The sequence below is a fragment of the Citrus sinensis genome, chromosome 8 (genome assembly GCF_022201045.2).
Source record: "Citrus sinensis cultivar Valencia sweet orange chromosome 8, DVS_A1.0, whole genome shotgun sequence".
Classification (NCBI taxonomy): domain Eukaryota; kingdom Viridiplantae; phylum Streptophyta; class Magnoliopsida; order Sapindales; family Rutaceae; genus Citrus; species Citrus sinensis.
The window spans coordinates 27,201,451-27,220,350 of NC_068563.1; the positions used below are offsets into that span (position 1 = coordinate 27,201,451).

General features: G+C 32.0%; 3 protein-coding genes and 1 non-coding gene across 4 annotated transcripts; 2 read left to right on the forward strand and 2 right to left on the reverse strand.

The window, feature by feature from the left end:
• Nucleotides 1-383: 383 nt before the first annotated feature.
• On the forward strand, nucleotides 384-2,672 carry LOC107178331 (alpha carbonic anhydrase 7-like). Its single transcript, XM_015533296.3, has 6 exons — nucleotides 384-618; nucleotides 1,044-1,261; nucleotides 1,409-1,515; nucleotides 1,631-1,733; nucleotides 2,075-2,242; nucleotides 2,369-2,672. Exons 1-6 carry the CDS (start codon nucleotides 531-533, stop codon nucleotides 2,510-2,512), a joined length of 828 nt encoding a protein of 275 aa, XP_015388782.2. The 5' UTR covers nucleotides 384-530; the 3' UTR covers nucleotides 2,513-2,672.
• A 9,279-nt stretch (nucleotides 2,673-11,951) lies between these two features.
• On the forward strand, nucleotides 11,952-13,933 carry LOC102630698 (alpha carbonic anhydrase 7-like). The gene is made up of 7 exons (XM_006488577.2): nucleotides 11,952-12,060; nucleotides 12,291-12,508; nucleotides 12,683-12,789; nucleotides 12,920-13,022; nucleotides 13,197-13,364; nucleotides 13,484-13,537; nucleotides 13,652-13,933. Exons 1-7 carry the CDS (start codon nucleotides 11,973-11,975, stop codon nucleotides 13,739-13,741), a joined length of 828 nt encoding a protein of 275 aa, XP_006488640.1. The 5' UTR covers nucleotides 11,952-11,972; the 3' UTR covers nucleotides 13,742-13,933.
• Nucleotides 13,934-14,512: 579 nt separating this feature from the next.
• On the reverse strand, nucleotides 14,513-17,143 carry LOC102630996 (lysM domain receptor-like kinase 4). The gene has a single exon (XM_006488578.3). It carries the CDS (start codon nucleotides 16,610-16,612, stop codon nucleotides 14,765-14,767), a length of 1,848 nt encoding a protein of 615 aa, XP_006488641.2. The 5' UTR covers nucleotides 16,613-17,143; the 3' UTR covers nucleotides 14,513-14,764.
• Nucleotides 16,977-17,050, reverse strand: TRNAT-AGU (transfer RNA threonine (anticodon AGU)). The gene has a single exon. It is a non-coding gene; the product is annotated as a tRNA-Thr (tRNA).
• Nucleotides 17,144-18,900: the final 1,757 nt, after the last annotated feature.

Consider the following 18,900-nt stretch of genomic DNA (forward strand, 5'->3'; position numbering starts at 1 on the left):
CTAGACACTAATTTCCTTCAAATTACCAACTCTTTAATTTACCTTATTTTTATTATAGGATGGAAAGTAACCCCCCCCCCCCCCAGTGCAAACAAATTGATTAAAGCCAAATTAATCTTCTATTATTGTTGCTTACTTGCTTTATTCAACCAGCTGGTAGATTCGTCATCGAAGACATTAGTCATTTGAAAGGACATACTAATGGAAGAATAAATAAATAAATAACACCAAATGACACAAGTTTTTCTTCTCAAATATGCTATTTTAATGTGGCTTACGTGGCAAGAAAATTATAAGATGGTAAACATAGAGGCTTCTTACCGCTTTCTTGTTCTGTTCAAACTTGCTAGACAAACATGGTATTGTTTTGAAAAGAATTACTTAGAAATTTCTTTTGGATTATATAATAATGACGAATTTTGTGCATTCATATTGCAAATGGAGGCTATATAAGCACAGAAGCTGATAAGATGGATGCCAACTGATCGACATATGTGTTAAGTATTGGAAAGCAACGCAAATAAAAGAAAATGGAGAAACTTGCAACCCAGCTCTTGTTGAGTTGTTTCTTTTTGGTTCTTCTTTTGCTTTCATGCCCAGCACTGTCTCAAGAAGCTGGTAAGAATTTGCAACTTCTACATTTTCTCACTTGTTTTTCACACAATTCCTATCAAACAATGCAACTTTTGAACAAACCTTTCTTAATCATTTTGTAGGTGCCAAGTAACTATTATAGGCAATATGGTTTTCTATAATTTAATCAATCAAGATCTTGAACATTTTCTAATGTTAAAACAGTATTTCTTGTTTCATAAATAAACCAAAACACGCTGGACATTTGTTATTGTAAAATCCAAAAATGTTTTCTTATTCTTTGCTCGATGAATCATTGCATGTGTATCTCTCAGCTAATCAGATTAGAATAAAAGCATATACACTAAGAGCATTCAAGATTCTTCCGTTAAACCCTAGCTAGGGTAAGTAATTCTTGCTCTTGGTGATTTGTGTATTTAATTAATCTAATGCATGCAAGCGTGGTGCAGATGATGAAAAGGAGTTCAATTATGAAGAAGAAGGACAGCGTGGGCCATCTAAATGGGGAGAGCTTCACAAGGAATGGAGTGCTTGCAAAAAAGGAACAATGCAGTCTCCCATTGATCTTTTGAATGAAAGAGTTCAAGTTGTTTCCCATTTAGGAAGGCTTAAAAGAAGTTACAAGCCATCTTATGCCACCCTCAAGAACAGAGGCCATGATATGATGGTAATAGAAATTTTAAAAAATAAAATTGTAATAATAAATGAAGAAAAAAAGGAAAAAGAAATTCAATATTATTATTATTTTTCAGTGGCTAGCTAGCTTCATTGGTTAATATTTTTTTATATGTTTTTGAATTATTTGCGGATGCAGTTGCAATGGCATGGCGGTGCCGGGACTCTTTTGATAAATGGAACCGAGTATGTACTGAAACAGTGCCACTGGCACTCTCCTTCTGAGCACACCATCGATGGCGAGAGGTACTGCATTTTTTTTTTCATCTTTCCCCTTCAATTAGCGATGCATCAACTAATCATACATTAAACTGGGAGATTAATTTTCTTCTTTATTTATTTATTTACTTTAAAATTGCAGATTTGCTTTGGAGGCTCACATGGTTCATGAGAGCCAAGATGGGAAAATTGCAGTGGTGGGGATCATGTACAAGATTGGAAGACCTGATTCTCTATTAGCATCGGTAATTTCGGACATTATTATTATTATTTTGTTAAAGCATAGCATGGTTAGAAATTAAAATTGTCTTTCCATTTATATGAACTGGGTGCAAAACTCGGACCTCTTGTCGGTCGTAAAATCATGTTTTAGGTCAATGAGGGCCAAAATGAAGAAACTAAACACTTGAAGAAGCAAGGGAAGAATAAAATATCTATATGGGTCTATATGAAGTTTAGTCCATTTCCTTAGAAAGCTTTGTCTTTCCTGAATTATAATCGACTTGGGGCTCTAGCTCTGGTGCCAAAATATCCTATTAATTTTTCTTTATCTTTTATTCTCATATGCGTGTCATTTATTTATCAGATATCGGATCATTTAAGACAAATTGCTGGTTCAAATGAAAGGGAAACAGTAGTGGGGGTGATCGATCCAAGGGGCATAAAGCTAGGCAGCAGAAAATATTACAGATATATTGGTTCTCTTACTACTCCTCCTTGCACTGAAAATGTAATTTGGACCATTGTTAGAAAGGTACAATTTCCTACATTAATATTAAATTTATTACGATCATAAAAAAAAAATAATTTGTTGTCAATATTAACTTTCTTATTTAATTGTTTATTGATTATAACTCATCATCATCAAATTTATTATCAGGTAAGGACGGTAACAAGAGAACAAGTTAAATTACTTCGAGTAGCAGTGCATGATGACTCGGGTACTAATGCAAGACCACAACAACCAATAAACTTACGAACAGTAAAACTTTACAGACCAGATGATGAGAATCAAAATCCTTGATATTGTAGCTTTCTTTTGTGATCTTCTTCGGCTATTAGAATTTTATTGATTTAATTATTTATTGTTTATTGTATTTGAATAGATTTATTTATTATTGAGGACATTATCTGTTTATGAATATATCCAATTTTAGTGAAATCTTGAACGAGTTTTTATCTAATTATTCATTCATAGTTGGGAAGAAAGAATATAAAAACTTGTTATATTATGTGCTCAAATGAAATTATGTCGGAGTCTTTTTTCTCCGATCAGTCCCACTATATAATGATAATAACACTAGTACGGCATATTCTTTAATATTTCATTTGGCTAATCGGTTCTTATTTTTCTTTAAGTTTTTGTAGACCTAAGCAAAGAAGTAATATCAAAACATTCACGCCACAGAAACTGAGAAACATTAATCGTTATTTTCATTTGAAGACACGATAGTATTATGAGTTAATAACATTAAGTTGAAGCATATGGTAAATACAAGTAGGCCCCTTAAGAAAAAATACGATTCTTTACATGTCGTTAAAGCTTAGAGCTGAGGAGACTCTTGGTTCTTCACATGCCTGAAGACTGTTGATTTGTGCTTTGAAGATCTGTTGACTAGACTCCAACGCAACGTATTGGTGGGTATTAAAGTAAAAAGTAAATACCATCCAAATCAACAAAGAACACAGTATTGAAAAATTGATGACGCTCAATTGAAACTGGATGACAATTTTTGTCGCATTGCATAAAGGTGAAAGGCAACGGACGCTCAATCTGAAAAATTGCTGTTCCTACATGCAGCTAGGGGTCAAAATTTCACATTGCTTGAAAAAAAGGTTGTTGGACTACATCATAAATTGAACAAACATTTTGCACTATCTATTTGAAAAAAAGCCTTTTCATATTTATGTCACATATCTTAGGACTTTGATGGTATACAAATTGAGTTTTGTATGTATTTTAAACGTTTTAAGATTGTTTCATATGTCTATTGTGATACATATGGTTGTATTAGTTCCCTTTCTGACTTTTGAATAATAAATAGAGGGATTTTTCAATTAGGGATCTATAACCATATTAAAATAATAGATAAGTTAAAAGATTAAAAAACTATAAATTTAAATACACTACATAATAAAATATAATGCATTAGAGACTGTAGATAAAGTAACTTAAGTACAATGACTAGTGCTTTCATTTTTTTTTTCCAAGTATAGTTTCTTCAAAAAGAAAATTACATTTTGGGACAAATGAGCTACATTTTTTTTAAAAATTTTAGTTTAGACAACAAACTTTTGACTTGCTAATTTTAACTTCATAAATGATTTTTCTATCCACATATATTAATATTACGAAAAATAAATATTTCAAATAAAATGCATCAAAATTTTAATGGCTAGCAGGCAAAAGATGACTAGTTATTTTTCATATTATAAGCAAACGACATGACATTTGTTCAAGAATGCATACATAACTTATACGTTAAAAAACCAAAGGTAACCATTTGTCCCAAATTGCATTTTTCTTTTTTCTTTTTTTATGTTCTTAAAAGAAACTTGTACTTAAAAAAAAAGGGAGAAAAGAAAAAAAAATGATTCACTATGCTTTTCTATTTTTCTATATTGAACAAATAACTATTATGAAATTTTACTTTAGACATGACAATTCATCTATCTTTGATGGCTTTACATGCAATATTTTAAAACTTAAATGGCTAGCAGGTACCAGATGACCTGTCATTTCCCATACTACCCACATGACGTGCCATGCATGCAAGAATAAAGCAACTGACTAGTCGTGCTCCTTATATATCTAAACGATATGCATAAATAGTATAGGGTTGGCAATTTAAGGGCCTGGGCCGGGTTTTGCCAAGCCCAGGACCAGGCCCATATAATGTTAAATAAGTCCAGGCCCTCTTAAAACCCATCCAAGTTGGGCGGACCGGGCCTCGGGCCGAGCCCGGGCTTTTACGAATTTTCAAATTTTTGTTTAAAAAATAAAACTATAAATTTTCAAAACATAATTATCCAATACATAATACTACAATAGGCTAAAAACTTAAATATAATTCTCTAATACATAATTAGCCAACACAAAATATAAAAATACTAACAATACAAGTACCGTACACAACATACAAATCAACCACTAATATAAAAAAAAAAAAACTAATAGAGATTTACCGATTTAGGAATTTTGACATTTTGTGACAAAACCTTTGCCCTTTCCCTTTGCCAGATTTTTTTTATTGTTTTATTTAATTTTTTTTCAATTTTATAATATATTATACATTTTTAAATATATATATATATATATATATGCACCCTCGGAATTTAAAAAAATCATGAATGACATCTATAACCCTTATTCTGAGTTTTGCATTGTTTATATAGATGATGTTTTGATTTTTTCCCAAACCATCGACCAACATTTCAAACATTTAAAGACTTTTTACTTTGCTACTAGAAAAGCTGGTCTAGCAATTTCTAGTTCTAAAGTCTCTTTGTTCCAAATGAAGATCAGGTTCCTAGGTCATAACATTTCCAAAGGAACCATTACCCCCATTGAGCATTCTCTTATCTTTGCAGACAAGTTTCCTGATAAAATCTTAGATAAGACTCAATTACAGAGATTTCTAGGAAGTTTAAATTATGTGCTTGATTTCTGTCCTAACATTAATAGGATGTCCAAACCATTACATGACAGGTTAAAGAAAAATCATGTTGCATGGACTGATGAGCATACTAAAGTTGTTAAACTTATAAAGAGTTCTGTTAAAAGCATCCCATGTTTATTCTTTGCTAATCCTGCATTACCTAAAATAGTTGAGACTGATGCATCTGATTTAGGTTATGGAGGCATATTAAAGCAAGTAGATAATAATAAAGAATAGACAGTTCAATATGTTTCTGCACATTGGAATGAATGCCAGAAAAACTATTCTACTATTAAAAAAGAAATTCTTTCCATTGTTCTATGCATTTCCAAATTTCAAAGTGATTTATTAAATCAAAAATTTTTACTTAGAATTGATTGCAAGGCTGCAAAACATATTTTAGAAAAAGATGTTCAAAATATTGCATCAAAACAGATTTTTGCACGTTGGCAAGCTATTTTAAAACTTAGTGAATTCCAAAACTATAAAACCTCTTTCTTTACCAGACTCTTCTTAAGAGATGATGCAAATCATATAACTTGGAAGGAGAAATTCATTGCAGGTTTACCAACCCTCTTAGGAGAAAAGGTTAGAAATTCCATTAAAGCCCTTTATGATAATCGCATTCCTTATAACGAACTTACTTATGGTGAGTTAGTCAGTTTCGTCAATAAAGAAGGTTTAAAGATCTGTCAAGATTTGAAATTACAGAAACGACTTAAATGGGAGCTTAGAAAGTCTAAGCAAGAACTAGACAGTTTCTGTAAACAGTTCAATTATGACCCCTTTAAAACTTCCACTTCCAAGGACTGTAATGGTGAGTGTTCTTCCAGACCTCATAAGAAACATTACAAATTCAAAAGCCATAGGAAGCCATTCCAGAAATTTAGAGAAACTTTTTATAAGAAACTCTTGAGGCCTTATAAAAGACCCAATTTCTCTAAAAAGAAAGAGTTCAAAGCCAAACCAAAAATCATTTTTAACTACAAAGAAGCCATATGCCATAAATGTGGTATAAAAGGTCATACTGCAAAATATTGCAAAATGAACAGAAAGCTCCAGGAGCTTGGCCTTGATGAAGAAATCCTTTCCAAAGTTGCCCCTCTGCTTATAGAGTCCTCTGACTCTGAGTCTTCCATAGCTATAAAACAAATAGAAAATCATTGGGTACAGACTCAATGTTTTCTACATTTTGATCATTTTTATCATCATTATCAAAATTGGATTCATTATCCGAATTATCTTGTAGTTGCTTTTGTAAAAGAAGTTGGATATTTTGAGAGTCATTCTTTTGCTTTTCTTTTAGCTCTCTTATCTCAAGTTTAATGTCTTTAATTTCTTTCTAAAGATCTTGGATACTGGGGGTTATCTTCTTTGTTTTCTTTTTGTCTAAAATTTCAGTAAGATCGTAAGAGCTTTTTTTAACAATTGGAATTTTAGAAGTCTCTGCTTTATTAAAATTCAGAGTTTTCAAAAGCTTATCAAGATACTCTTTTTGAATATTTGGATAAGAAATATGATTTACGAGCTCAAGAAAGGTTTCTTGATCGGCAGTAAAACCATACTTGTAGCCATACTGACAGGACCAAATATAGATCATAGGTTTTTACCCATGGATCCTCCACTTTGTAGAGCATCGTCTTTTTCTAGCTCTTCTTCCGGGAAGACTAGCGATTCAAAGTATGTTGTGAGTTCAGAAGAATTCATTATTGAGAACTTTGATAAAGCAATCGATTGTTGGGAACTTCAAAAAATTTCTAAAGAAAAGATTTACAAAACAAAAAAGCTTGATTTCCTAAAGAATGATTATATTATAAAAACCGAAGAACGTGATATAACCTTTTCTGAGCCATTTGAAACAATTCATCTGTTTTCATAAAAGTCTTTAAAGAAATTAAGAGAAAAGAATTTTAATTATATTCACATTGGTTTAATTCAAGTCTATAAGCAGAGGGGCAACTTTGGAAAGGATTTCTTCATCAAGGCCAAGCTCCTGGAGCTTTCTGTTCATTTTGTAATATTTTGCAGTATGACATTTTATACCACATTTATGGCATATGGCTTCTTTGTAGTTAAAAGGAATTTTTGGTTTGGCTTTGAACTCTTTCTTTTTAGAGAAATTGGGTCTTTTATAAGGCCTCGAGGGTTTCTTATAAAACGTTTCTCTAAATTTCTGGAATGGCTTCCTATGGCTTTTGAATTTGTAATGTTTCCTATGAGGTCTGGAAGAACACTCACCATTACAGTCCTTCGAAGTGGAAGTTTTAAAGGGGTCATAATTGAACTGTTTACAGAAACTGCCTAGTTCTTGCTTAGACTTTCTAAGCTCCCATTTAAGTCGTTTCTGTAATTTCAAATCTTGACAGATCTTTAAACCTTCTTTATTGACGAAACTGACTAACTCACCATAAGTAAGTTCGTCATAAGGAATGCGATTATCATAAAGGGCTTTAATGGAATTTCTAACATTTTCTCCTAAGAGGGTTGATAAACCTGCAAGGAATTTCTCCTTCCAAGTTATATGATTTGCATCATATCTTAAGAAGAGTCTGGTAAAAAAAGAGGTTTTATAGCTTTGGAATTCACTAAGTTTCCTACATCTCAAACAACATTGAGTCTGTACTCTGAGTGTTTTAAAGCAAATCACTACGAGAAAATATTTAATTAAAATTACCCTAATTTTTTTTAATGATTTTGCAATTGACGCCATTGCCCTTTTTGACACTGGTGCCGATTTGAATTGCATAAGAGAGGACATTGTCCCCAAAAGATTTCACGAGAAAACAAAAGAAATGCTTTCTGCCGCCAACAATTCAAAACTTAAAGTAAATTCTAAAGTTGAAGCTTCAATTCATAACAACGGTTTTGAATTTAGAACTTCTTTTGTTCTTACAAATGACATACACTATGCTGTCATTTTAGGAACCCCTTTTATAAATCTTATTACTCCATATACGGTCAATTATGATAGTATATCTTTCAAAGCAAAAAATAAAAAATTTATTTTCCTATTTATTGAAAAACCAAAAACAAGGAATTTGAATATTGTTAAAGCTTGTTCTGTTTATCAAAATCAAATCAACCATCTTCTCAGATCAAGACAAAATGATTTAATGTTTTTACAAAATGATTTAAGTTTACAAAGAATCGAAAGCCAATTACAAAATGATTTCATACAAAAGAAAATTTCTGATTTCAAAGCTCTCATTGAAAAGGAAATCTGTGCTGATCTACCATCTGTTTTTTGGAATAGAAAACAACACTTGGTAGATTTACCTTATGAAAATTCTTTTGATGAAAAATAAATTCCCACTAAAGCTCGTCCAATTCAAATGAACATGGATTTTGAACAACATTGTAAAGATGAGATTAAAGATTTAGAGTCTAAAGGACTCATAGTGAAATCTAGATTCCCGTGGTCTTATGCTGCTTTTTATATGAATAAAAATTCTGAAATTGAAAGAGGAACACCAAGACTGGTTATTAATTATAAACCTCTTAATAAAGCATTAAAATGGATTAGGTACCCCATACCTAATATGGGGTATGGGGTACCTGAACTATATACATATATATATATATAAAGCTCTTATCCATAATATATAATATATATATATTATATTATTTATTATAAAGCCCAGGCTTAAGCCCGGACTTTTCATTTAGGCCCTTGACTGAGCCCATATGTTATGGGCTTTATTAATTATGAGCCCTTACCCATACTTTCAAGCCACGGGCCGGGCTTAAAGCCCGCGGGCCTGGGCCGGCCCGAGCTTTTCTGCCAACCCTAAAATAGTATGTACTAGTGCATATTGTTTATGCTTTTGTCATTTGAATTTTGAGCAAAAATGACACGCAGGTTTCTTCATCATCTCATGGACACCAAGACGTTTGCTTATTTAGTTGCCTAGCGACACATCATTTGTTCTATTGAATTCTATATGATTTTAATGAAAGTAATAGATTGTTTATTATTTTTAATAATTAAGTTTAATTATTCATATATTTTTACATGTTTGTTTTCTCCAACACTAAAAATAAGTTATTTCTAAATTTGGGAAAAATTACCCAAAAAAAAATTGAAAATAATGCTTAAGTATGTGTATATACTCACACTTTATTTACAAAATGGTACATATTATATGTAATATATTTTATTTGAAATATTTAATTTTTTTCCATAGTATTAATAATTGTGGATAGAGAGACCATTTACAAAATTAAAATTAGCAAATTGAAGGACCATTAGCTAAGCCAAAAGAAAATAAAAAGGTAGTTCATTTGTCCTTAAATGCATTTTTCTTTTTTCACATTCTTAAAAAAAAAACTTGTACTTAAAAAAAAGTAAGAAAATGAAAGAAAAGACCATTCACTTTTCTATTTTTCTATTTTGAACAAATGATCATTGTGAAATTTTACTTTAGACATGACAAGTCGCTTATTTTTAATGGCATTACACACAATATTTTAAAATTTAAATGGCCAGCAGGTACAAGATGACCCATCGTATTCCATACTACAACCAAATTGCACACCATGCATGCAAGAAAGGCGCGACTGACCTATCGTCCTCCTTATTTATCTAAATGACTTGCATAAACAATATGCTTTGTCATTTGAATTTCGAACGGAAATGGCATACAAGTTTCTCAATTACTGCGCAGATGACAAGATGTTCACTTATTTATTAGTCTAACGACACGTCATCTGCTTTGTTGAATTTTGCATGATTTTAATGAAAGTAACAGATCATTTTTTTAAATAATTAGATATTTCAATTATTCACAAATTTTTACATATTTGTTTTCTCCAACACTAAAAATAAGTTGTTTCTAAATTTGGGTAAGGCACTCTTTTTTATTTTTAATGTGGACACGTTGTTTAGCTATGTTGCTTAATAGAGTTAATTTTTAATATACTATAAAATCATGTTAAAAACTAAGTCTATTAAGCTGCATTTGCATGAAAAAACTAAGTCTGTTAAATGAGGGCACTTGCACTAAAGAAAGACTATTTCCTTCTCTATGTATCTATCTATATATAAAGTTTTTGTTGATAGAATATTATATTGCATTCCTTCTTATAACTCCAGTTTTTTTTAAGGAGGGTTGAATCTGTCATGCATTAACAATATAGTGTCTGGTATTGTTAATAAAAATAACATACTAAATATTGATTGATTTGTTGACATGGTATTTATAATCTATTTATATTCTAATCAAAATCTTTATTCAAAAAATTAATTGAGAAGCTAAATAGCTAATATATAGATGACTCAGCTTAATATTATGTAATCCCAAAGAACTGTTCATATTCATTCATATACCCCATCGAATGATTCATAACAAGTTTATCATATATTCTTTAACATATGCAATCCCTAAGTCACATTTGATATAATTTATATTCTCCCAATTTTATTCGTTAGATCTCAAAATAATTCGTGCAAAATGAATAACTGAAGGGCCATAAATTGAATTACCTTACTTTCATAGGCCGTAAGTTAATATTAAGTGTACCTTACCAAGACCCTTTTAACATATCTTCCTCTCTGGTTATTTTAATATCCGCACCAAAGTTGGTGAAAGAGACTTGCATATGAATAATCATTGACTTGTTAAATAGTCCCAAAATTATAGGCCCATTAAATATATTCATTCCTCTCTATTCCTATGCAAGAGGTGGCTGATTTCCTGTGACCTTCCTTTGTTGAATTATTATAACTAAATTATGCATCACATTTATTATAAAAATATGGACTAAAAAATTAATTTGACATCTGCCCTCTCCTTTTTTCTTGTGAACAAAGCTATGACCAATTGAGATTCTATCTAATTTTACAACAAAAATGTATATATTTACAAATGACAAGCAGATGCCACATCTATCAAATCTCGAACTGATTGGCTTGTTTTTAGTCTATCCAGTTCGATTTTAAGCTTTTCTCAAATTTCAGTCGATTTATAGGCTATTTTTTAGCCATGAACTGATACCAAAACCGAACTGATCAGATGGGAGAAACCTGGAATTGACATTTGAGGGGCGAATCTGAAATACAACAAACTTGATATGGCTATAACAAAAAATAATAGTACTAATAATTCGATCTTATAATACATATGGGCTAAAATTTCATAACAAAGCATAATCTTTCCTTAACATTATATTTTTTGGGTGCCGCCCAGCTTTCTTGACTGATGACTATTATCATTATATAGTAAAGTTATTATATCGAATTTCTATAGTTTAACATCAGTTTATTCATACTTTAAAAAGTCAATTTATTTTAAAATTTACGTTTACTAAATATCTATCATAATCTTGAATTGATTAATTTCATAGTTCTATATATATGTTGTACATGTACAAACAAGTTGGCCGATTCTACATTAATTCAACTCCTAGGGAGGAAATAATTAATTAACTTGATGGTCCATCCACTAGCCAAAAAAAAAGAAATGCAAAATTAACCTTTTATGTTGCTCTATTCAATCCATCAAAGACGTCACTCGAGTGGAATTAGGACATATTCTAGTTTTGGAAGCAAGAAAGAAAGAGAGGAAAAAAAAAGCACACCAACATAAACAAGTTCTTCTAATATGTGCTAGTTTAATATGGATTGTGCGACCAGAAAAAAAATAATAATTGAATAGAAAATGATTCAAACTAGATGTAATGTTTATTCTTGAGACGAATTATTCAGAAAATTATTGTCAATTAAAGTAAAGAGGAATCGTACAACAAATGAAGGCTGGCTATATAAGCAGCTAAATAATTGAGCTAATTAGCCAAGTCTTGAAAAGCTTTAAAAACAGAAACAGATCGATGGAGAAAATAGCAATCCAGGTCTTGTTCTGTTGTTTCTTTGTTGTTCTTCTTTTGCTTTCTGGCACAGCGATATCTCAAGAAGTTGGTAAGAATTGCCAAACTGAGAAAAATTTGGAAGCATTTTTTTCAATTTTTTCACTTCTTTCTCGAAAAAAACATTTTTGATAATTTCCTCCGTCAAAATGTATTTCTTGATTCATAAAACAAAACAAAGCATGCTGCAGTAGCTACCTGTTGCTCCCGCTATTGATATTTTTAGTAATAATCTAATGCATGCATGGTTTATTTACGAATGATTTTATGGTAATCTCGCAGATGATGAGATAGAGTTCAATTATGAAGAAGGAGGAGAGAATGGGCCATCAAAATGGGGACAGCTTCACAGCGAATGGAGTGCGTGTAAAAATGGAAGAATGCAGTCTCCAATTGATCTTTTGAATGAAAGAGTTCAAGTGGTTTCCCATCTCGGAAGGCTTAAAAGAAGTTACAAGCCCTCTAACGCCACTCTCAAGAATAGGGGCCATGATATGATGGTAATTTAAATGAGTTAATTAGATAAATAAGGAAGAAGAAATTAAACCCCTCGGCTTCGTCGAGTGATTTTCAAATTTTTTTTTTTTTACTGACCACCCGAATTTAGATCCTGCCGGTGATTCATTTGTTAATAAACCGTACTTTATAGCTCTTTGGATTATCTGTTTATGCAGTTACAATGGGAAGGTGGCGCAGGAACTCTTAGGATAAATGGAACCGAGTACGTACTACAGCAGTGTCACTGGCACTCTCCTTCTGAGCACACTATCAATGGCCAGAGGTACTACTTTTGTTTATTTTTGGGTCCTAATTATGAATATACAACAAATTAAACAGCAATTAGTGATACAGTAAAATGGGATTGCTGCTAATTCTCTTTTTATGCATGTTTCAAATATGACTGCATGCAGATTTGCTCTGGAGGCACACATGGTCCATGTGAGCCAAGATGGAAAGATTGCAGTTGTAGGGATCGTGTACAAGATTGGAAGACCTGATTCTTTCTTGGAATCGGTAATTATTTTTAACCTAACATGATCGGAAGATAAATTTTCTCTTTATTTATGTGAGCAATATTCGAGCCGTACACCTCTTGCCATATTCAGAAAGCTATTAATTTCTCTTTCTTTTCACTTTTTCTCATTTTCCCATGCCCAGTAATTAACTAATTAATTATTTATTTATCAGATATCAGATCATTTAACACAAGTTGCTGGTTCAAATGAAAGAGAAACAGTGGTGGGGGTGATCGATCCAAGGGGCATAAAGATAGGCAGCAGGAAATATTACAGATATATTGGTTCTCTTACTATTCCTCCTTGCACAGAAAATGTACTTTGGACCATTGTTAGAAAGGTTATCTTAATTTTCTACTTTCAATCATTGATATTAATTTATTCAGATCATTTAAAAATTTCGTTGTTAATTAATATTAAGGTTCTTAATTATAATTTACTGGTATGATTAATTATCAGGTGAGAACTGTAACAAGAGAACAAGTGAGATCACTTCGAGTAGCGGTGCACGATGTAAGTCGTAACTTTATTTATAGTTCAAGTTATTTTTTTATTTCTAATATGATTTAAGAAGCCTATAGTTACAGTATTAACACGAAATTTTTGGTGCGTTAATAATTTTTGCAGGAGTCGGATACTAATGCAAGACCACAACAACCAATAAATTTGCGTATAGTGAAATCTTACAGACCAGACGATGAGAATCAAAATCCTTGAATTGGGTTATATTATTAATAATGATTATTAGTATACGGAGATTTAATTTATAGTCAATATAGTGTCCTGTTATGTATTTTTCAGTCACATGATGTAGCAAAGTATTAATAGCTGGATTTTTGGTACTGCTTCCGTTCGTTTTTAATTTCATTTGTTGGCTATTGTATGTAGAGATTTATTGTTGAGGACATGATCTTATTAATGAATAAGTCCAATTTTAGTGAAAATTTGGACCGATTCTTGATCCTATTTATCACTGGCAGTTTGGAAGATAAATATATTTGCCATTGTTACGATAATATGTATAATATGCTCAAATGAAATTATATCTGATTTTTTTTTTGGCACACTGTTTTAGTCTTTAATCACCCAGTTAGGCTTTATATCATTATTTTCATAGTTGTTACAAGTAAAGATGTAAATTTTCGAGGGTAAATTAATATCTCTATGCAATAAGTGAAAAATAAAGAATAATTAAGCATATCTTATTAGAAATAAGAACATTTTGAATAATTTTTAAAGTACAAGGCCTGACTAGGTAATTAAGGCCTAACTAAGTAATTAATTCAAGTTACAGGAATTAATTGAGCATTTGTATAATTTTGATTATCGGTGGTAAAAATAATAGTAGAGAATATGATAAGCTTCGCTTTCCGTCAATGACCTAATAGCATAAATTTATTGTCACAGATGTAACTAATATATTCTTTTAAACCCCAAGACATTAGCAAGCGGCCAAAATTAATGGTCATTTTTGTGTCACATAAACACTATCAGCCAGGTCTTTACTGGTTCTGAGAGCAAAGTGTTTATTTATAAAATGCCAGATTCAGTGAGAATACAAATGGAATCTAAATACTAATTTGGTGTTTGAAACCAAAATTCACTAATGGCTAAGTTATATTTGCAACTTTAGTCTTCTGGTACTACATTCAATAGTCAATACTACGTAAAGCATACATTCTTACTTCAGTATTTTGACAATAATAATAAGTGAAATGTCGCAATTGTCTTGCAATTGAATCATACCATTCTGGCAAGAACTTTCATGATATCATCCATGGATGGCCTGTGCAGAGGGTCATCTTCAACGCAAGCCTTTGCTAGAACAGCTAAACACAAAGCCTCTGCAAGAGGGTAATCTTGCTTAAGCGCAGGATCCATGAAACTCCTCAGTCGTTCGAAACAACCCCCTTCACTTGCTCCCCCTAAAAATCCAGTGGAATCCTTGAACAATCTTCCATCCATGTCCTCTCTTGCCGACAGGAGCTCAAGCAAAACAACCCCAAATGCGAATATGTCTACCTTTTCTGAAACTGAGCCATGGAGCAAGTATTCTGGCGCAATCCAACCCTTGACACTTGACGATATGCTGCTGTTTCGTTTCAAGGGTCTAACATTTCCAAGCTTTGCTCTCCAGCTTGTGGTAAGAAAAATGTTTCTACTGTTTACACTCAAGTGAGCATAGGTGGGGAAAATACAATGATGCAGATAGTGAAGGCCTGTTGCCACATCGAAAGCTATTTGCGTACGTTTATGCCAACGAAGATAATTAGATTGATTAAACAAGCAGTCCCGTAAGCAGCCGTTGCTAGGAAGTTCAAGAACAATGTATGGCCAAGGAGTGACATTCTCTCCATAACAAAAACCGTGCAAGCTCACAATGTTTATGTGATTGATCTTGGAATGTACATCGACTACCTGGCGAGTATCTTCAAATCTCATCTGCTTGATCATCACTTGAACATTATCAATCATGCCCTTGTAGGCCTGGTCTCCGATCCTGGCATCTTCACTGAAACCCTTTGTTGCTCTCTTCAGCTCATCAATGCTGTAATTGCACAAAGAGTATGTTACTCCGACCAGGAGATCCGGAGACAAACATGAATTTGTAGAGCTTCTAGCAGTTTGAGCAGATCGGGGGCTAGCTATTGAACATGAGCTTCTAGCATTGAATGACAGCAACCTCTCAACCTTCCATTTGCGCAAGGCCTTCACATATAATCCACAAACAAGCAATGCTACAAGTACCAAACAGAAACCAACAGCTGATCCTACAACGTACAAAGTCCTTAACTTTGATTGGCCCGTTGTCTCAATATCAATCGTAGGAAGAAAACCAGGACTAGGAGGTTGTGAATCTGTGATTTGGAGATTCATAATCGGATACTTCTTCAGCGGAATTAGAAAAGTTGTGTTTGGATAAACAGTAGGATTAGGGGCTAAAAGATTGGCAGCACATAAATCTTCAAGGGAGATCCCGAATTTCATCCTCAATAAGTCCAGAGTATCGCCTTCTACAAAAGGGTATGTCACAAGGTACTTCACTCCTTTACTGCTTGAGAAATCATCGGGGCAAGCACATTTTAAAGGCACATGAAGCTTGGAACCAGCCTTGAGGTCATTTTCTTGAAGCTGGTTTTCCTCACGAAGTGTGCGCGATTTTAGTAGACTTTCAAAAACTGAACAAGCAATATCCGAGTAAGTTGTGCTTCCAGAGAATGCATAGCTAAAATTTACCTGAAAAAACTGGCCTGAGCAAGAACAATTAATGGGGATAAGAACTTCTCTCCCTGGTGGGAGCATCTTTGAAGGAGAAGTAAGGTTGTTCAAGCGAAGCACCTCATTGGACTCATCGGGATTCACCTGGAACAAGTCCGTGACATTTGATAGAGTCTGAAATTGCTGGTTAGCTCTGTAGACTAAGAATGTGAGGCATGACTTCTGAGAGGAATTGCAGGTGTATCTTGAACCGGGGTAGCTATCAGGATCTAAAGAGCAATCCGAGTAGTCATAATATTGCTGACCTGAGCTTGAACTAATGCTTGCCCAGAAAATGATTAACAAGATGTAAACCATGTTAGATAACATAAAATTAATGAAACTAGCACATAGCAAAGTCTTCACTGAGCTTTGTAAGTATAAGAGATTACAGAGATGATACCGTCGCTTTCACTGCTGTCATTGATGATGCTATAACAGTATGGTAACAGAAAAAGACATCGAGAAATTCGATATATCATCAGTTGCCGGCCGGCTACTCGTGGCCGTTGAAGAGTTAAAATAGAGTTACTGTATTGGATCTTTTCTACTTGTTGTTTTTCAATCATGAACGTTGTGGCAATAAAATATATGTGTAAAGAAATTACCATTTGTCCTCTTTTTCTTTGTATGTATATCAATCAGTATATGTTTAAAAAACCTTCAGTTCCAGAGAAATTTCGTATGATAAAATTGCTTTCATTGAGAGTCGAACTCAAGACCTCCCGCTTACTAAACGGGTGCTCTAACCAACTGAGCTATGAAAGCTTGGTGCTGTCTGTGCTAATTTTATCTTACACAAACTAGATAGAGGTGGTAACACCATACTTCACAGTAGCCTTCGCCATAAAATTCAAAATAAAAAACAAACCACCCCCCAACCCCAAAAAAAAAAAAAATGAAAAAAATGAAAGCAATTTATAAATAGTATAGCACTTATTTTAGATTTTATATTGGTTAAAATAATTATCACATCTTTATTGGGTGTGTGGATTTATTACACATACATACATACATACATACATACATATACATATATATTTCAGAAATGCATTTGCTAATTGCAAAGTGAAATCTAAAGAAAGTATCATATAACATGTACGGATGTTTTAAAATATAATAAGATAACTAATATATTTGATCTTATAAAACCATGATTAATTGAAGAGAAGACCTAGGCCTGACTGAGATTAATGTTGAAATGTTAAAATCAACTTTTCAAGAACATTTTTTTTTAATGTTTTGACATTAATTTTTGAAACTTAAAACCGATTTATAATAAATCTAAAAAGTCGTTGGAAAAAAGTAAAAAATAAAGAAGATATTTAATAACACTTTTGAAGTTTCTATGATAACTTTATTGTTTTTTATTCAAAGACTATTTTATTTCTACGATAGATTTTTTTGACTTATAAATGTTTGTGTAGTGATCCGGATCATACTAGCAAGCTATTATCCTAGTAAGCTATTGTCCATTTTGGTCTTTACAAACGTGTCCTTTACACTTACGATTTTACTTTTTGTATTAATGCCTATTTAGTATGGCTTATTTAATTGTTATAAATGATTATTTAATCTCATAAACTCTTATAATAATTTTTGTTGCTGCTTGATTGTTTTTCTAATAGAGGTTTTGAATCTTAAATAAGTTATTTTACCTCTACTAGTAAAAGCTCAAATTTTGAGTTTTTAGAAGTAGATGTTGAAAAGTTTTTTTAAAATGTTAAAATATTTAAAATATCATCTATTTATTTGACAATCTTATTTTATTTTTTTTATAGCATAACTTTAAAAAACTTGCCTATTAAAATAATTTCATAAATTTTTAATTAAAGGTCTTATTGACAACAAAACAACTAATTTTTTTTTTAGTAAAAACTCTATTTATAAAAATTTTACTAATAAAAACTCTATTTAAATAAACTCTATATTAAAAATAGTACCAAACGTAGCTTTAGTCTAATCTTACCAAAAGGGTCTCAAGTCTAGTGGTGATTACTTTTGTTGCCCCCCACTCTCAGTTTTTTTACTATTAAAAAATTGTTGGATAAAAATATTTGAGTGAAAAGAAAATGTTGCTTTTTTTTTTGTCTCTTTTGATACAAAAATGAGGCCTAACAAAGGCTAGAGCCTAACAAAATAAGGGATCGCAATCCCAAAACCATCATATCGCAACCAAAAATCTAGGCTTGGAGGAGGCGAGTTGAAAACATGGACCCCAATAAGAAGAGTAAGAGCATGATTGGCAAGAAAATCAGCTGTAAAGTTTGTTTCCCTATACGATAACAATATGCCTGTCACGTTGCATAAGCTCCTCTATGCTACAAGTGATCTGGAAATAAGGATTTCTTTTAAAATACGATAACTATATATGTGATTAAAATAGATTATAGATATAATGTTTTATCCAAAGATATAATATTATCAATCCAAAGTTTATTTTTTTTCCTTTTTGCTTGACAATCTAAGCCCAAAGTTTAAACTTCCCGTAAATATTTTTGTTTTCAATCTTTCATAATTAGGCTGAGATTGCGGTTAGCATGATCATAGACATCATCTTATGATTTTTTTTTTCCAAGCAAATCAAATTTTGGCATCAACATAATATAAGGTCATGT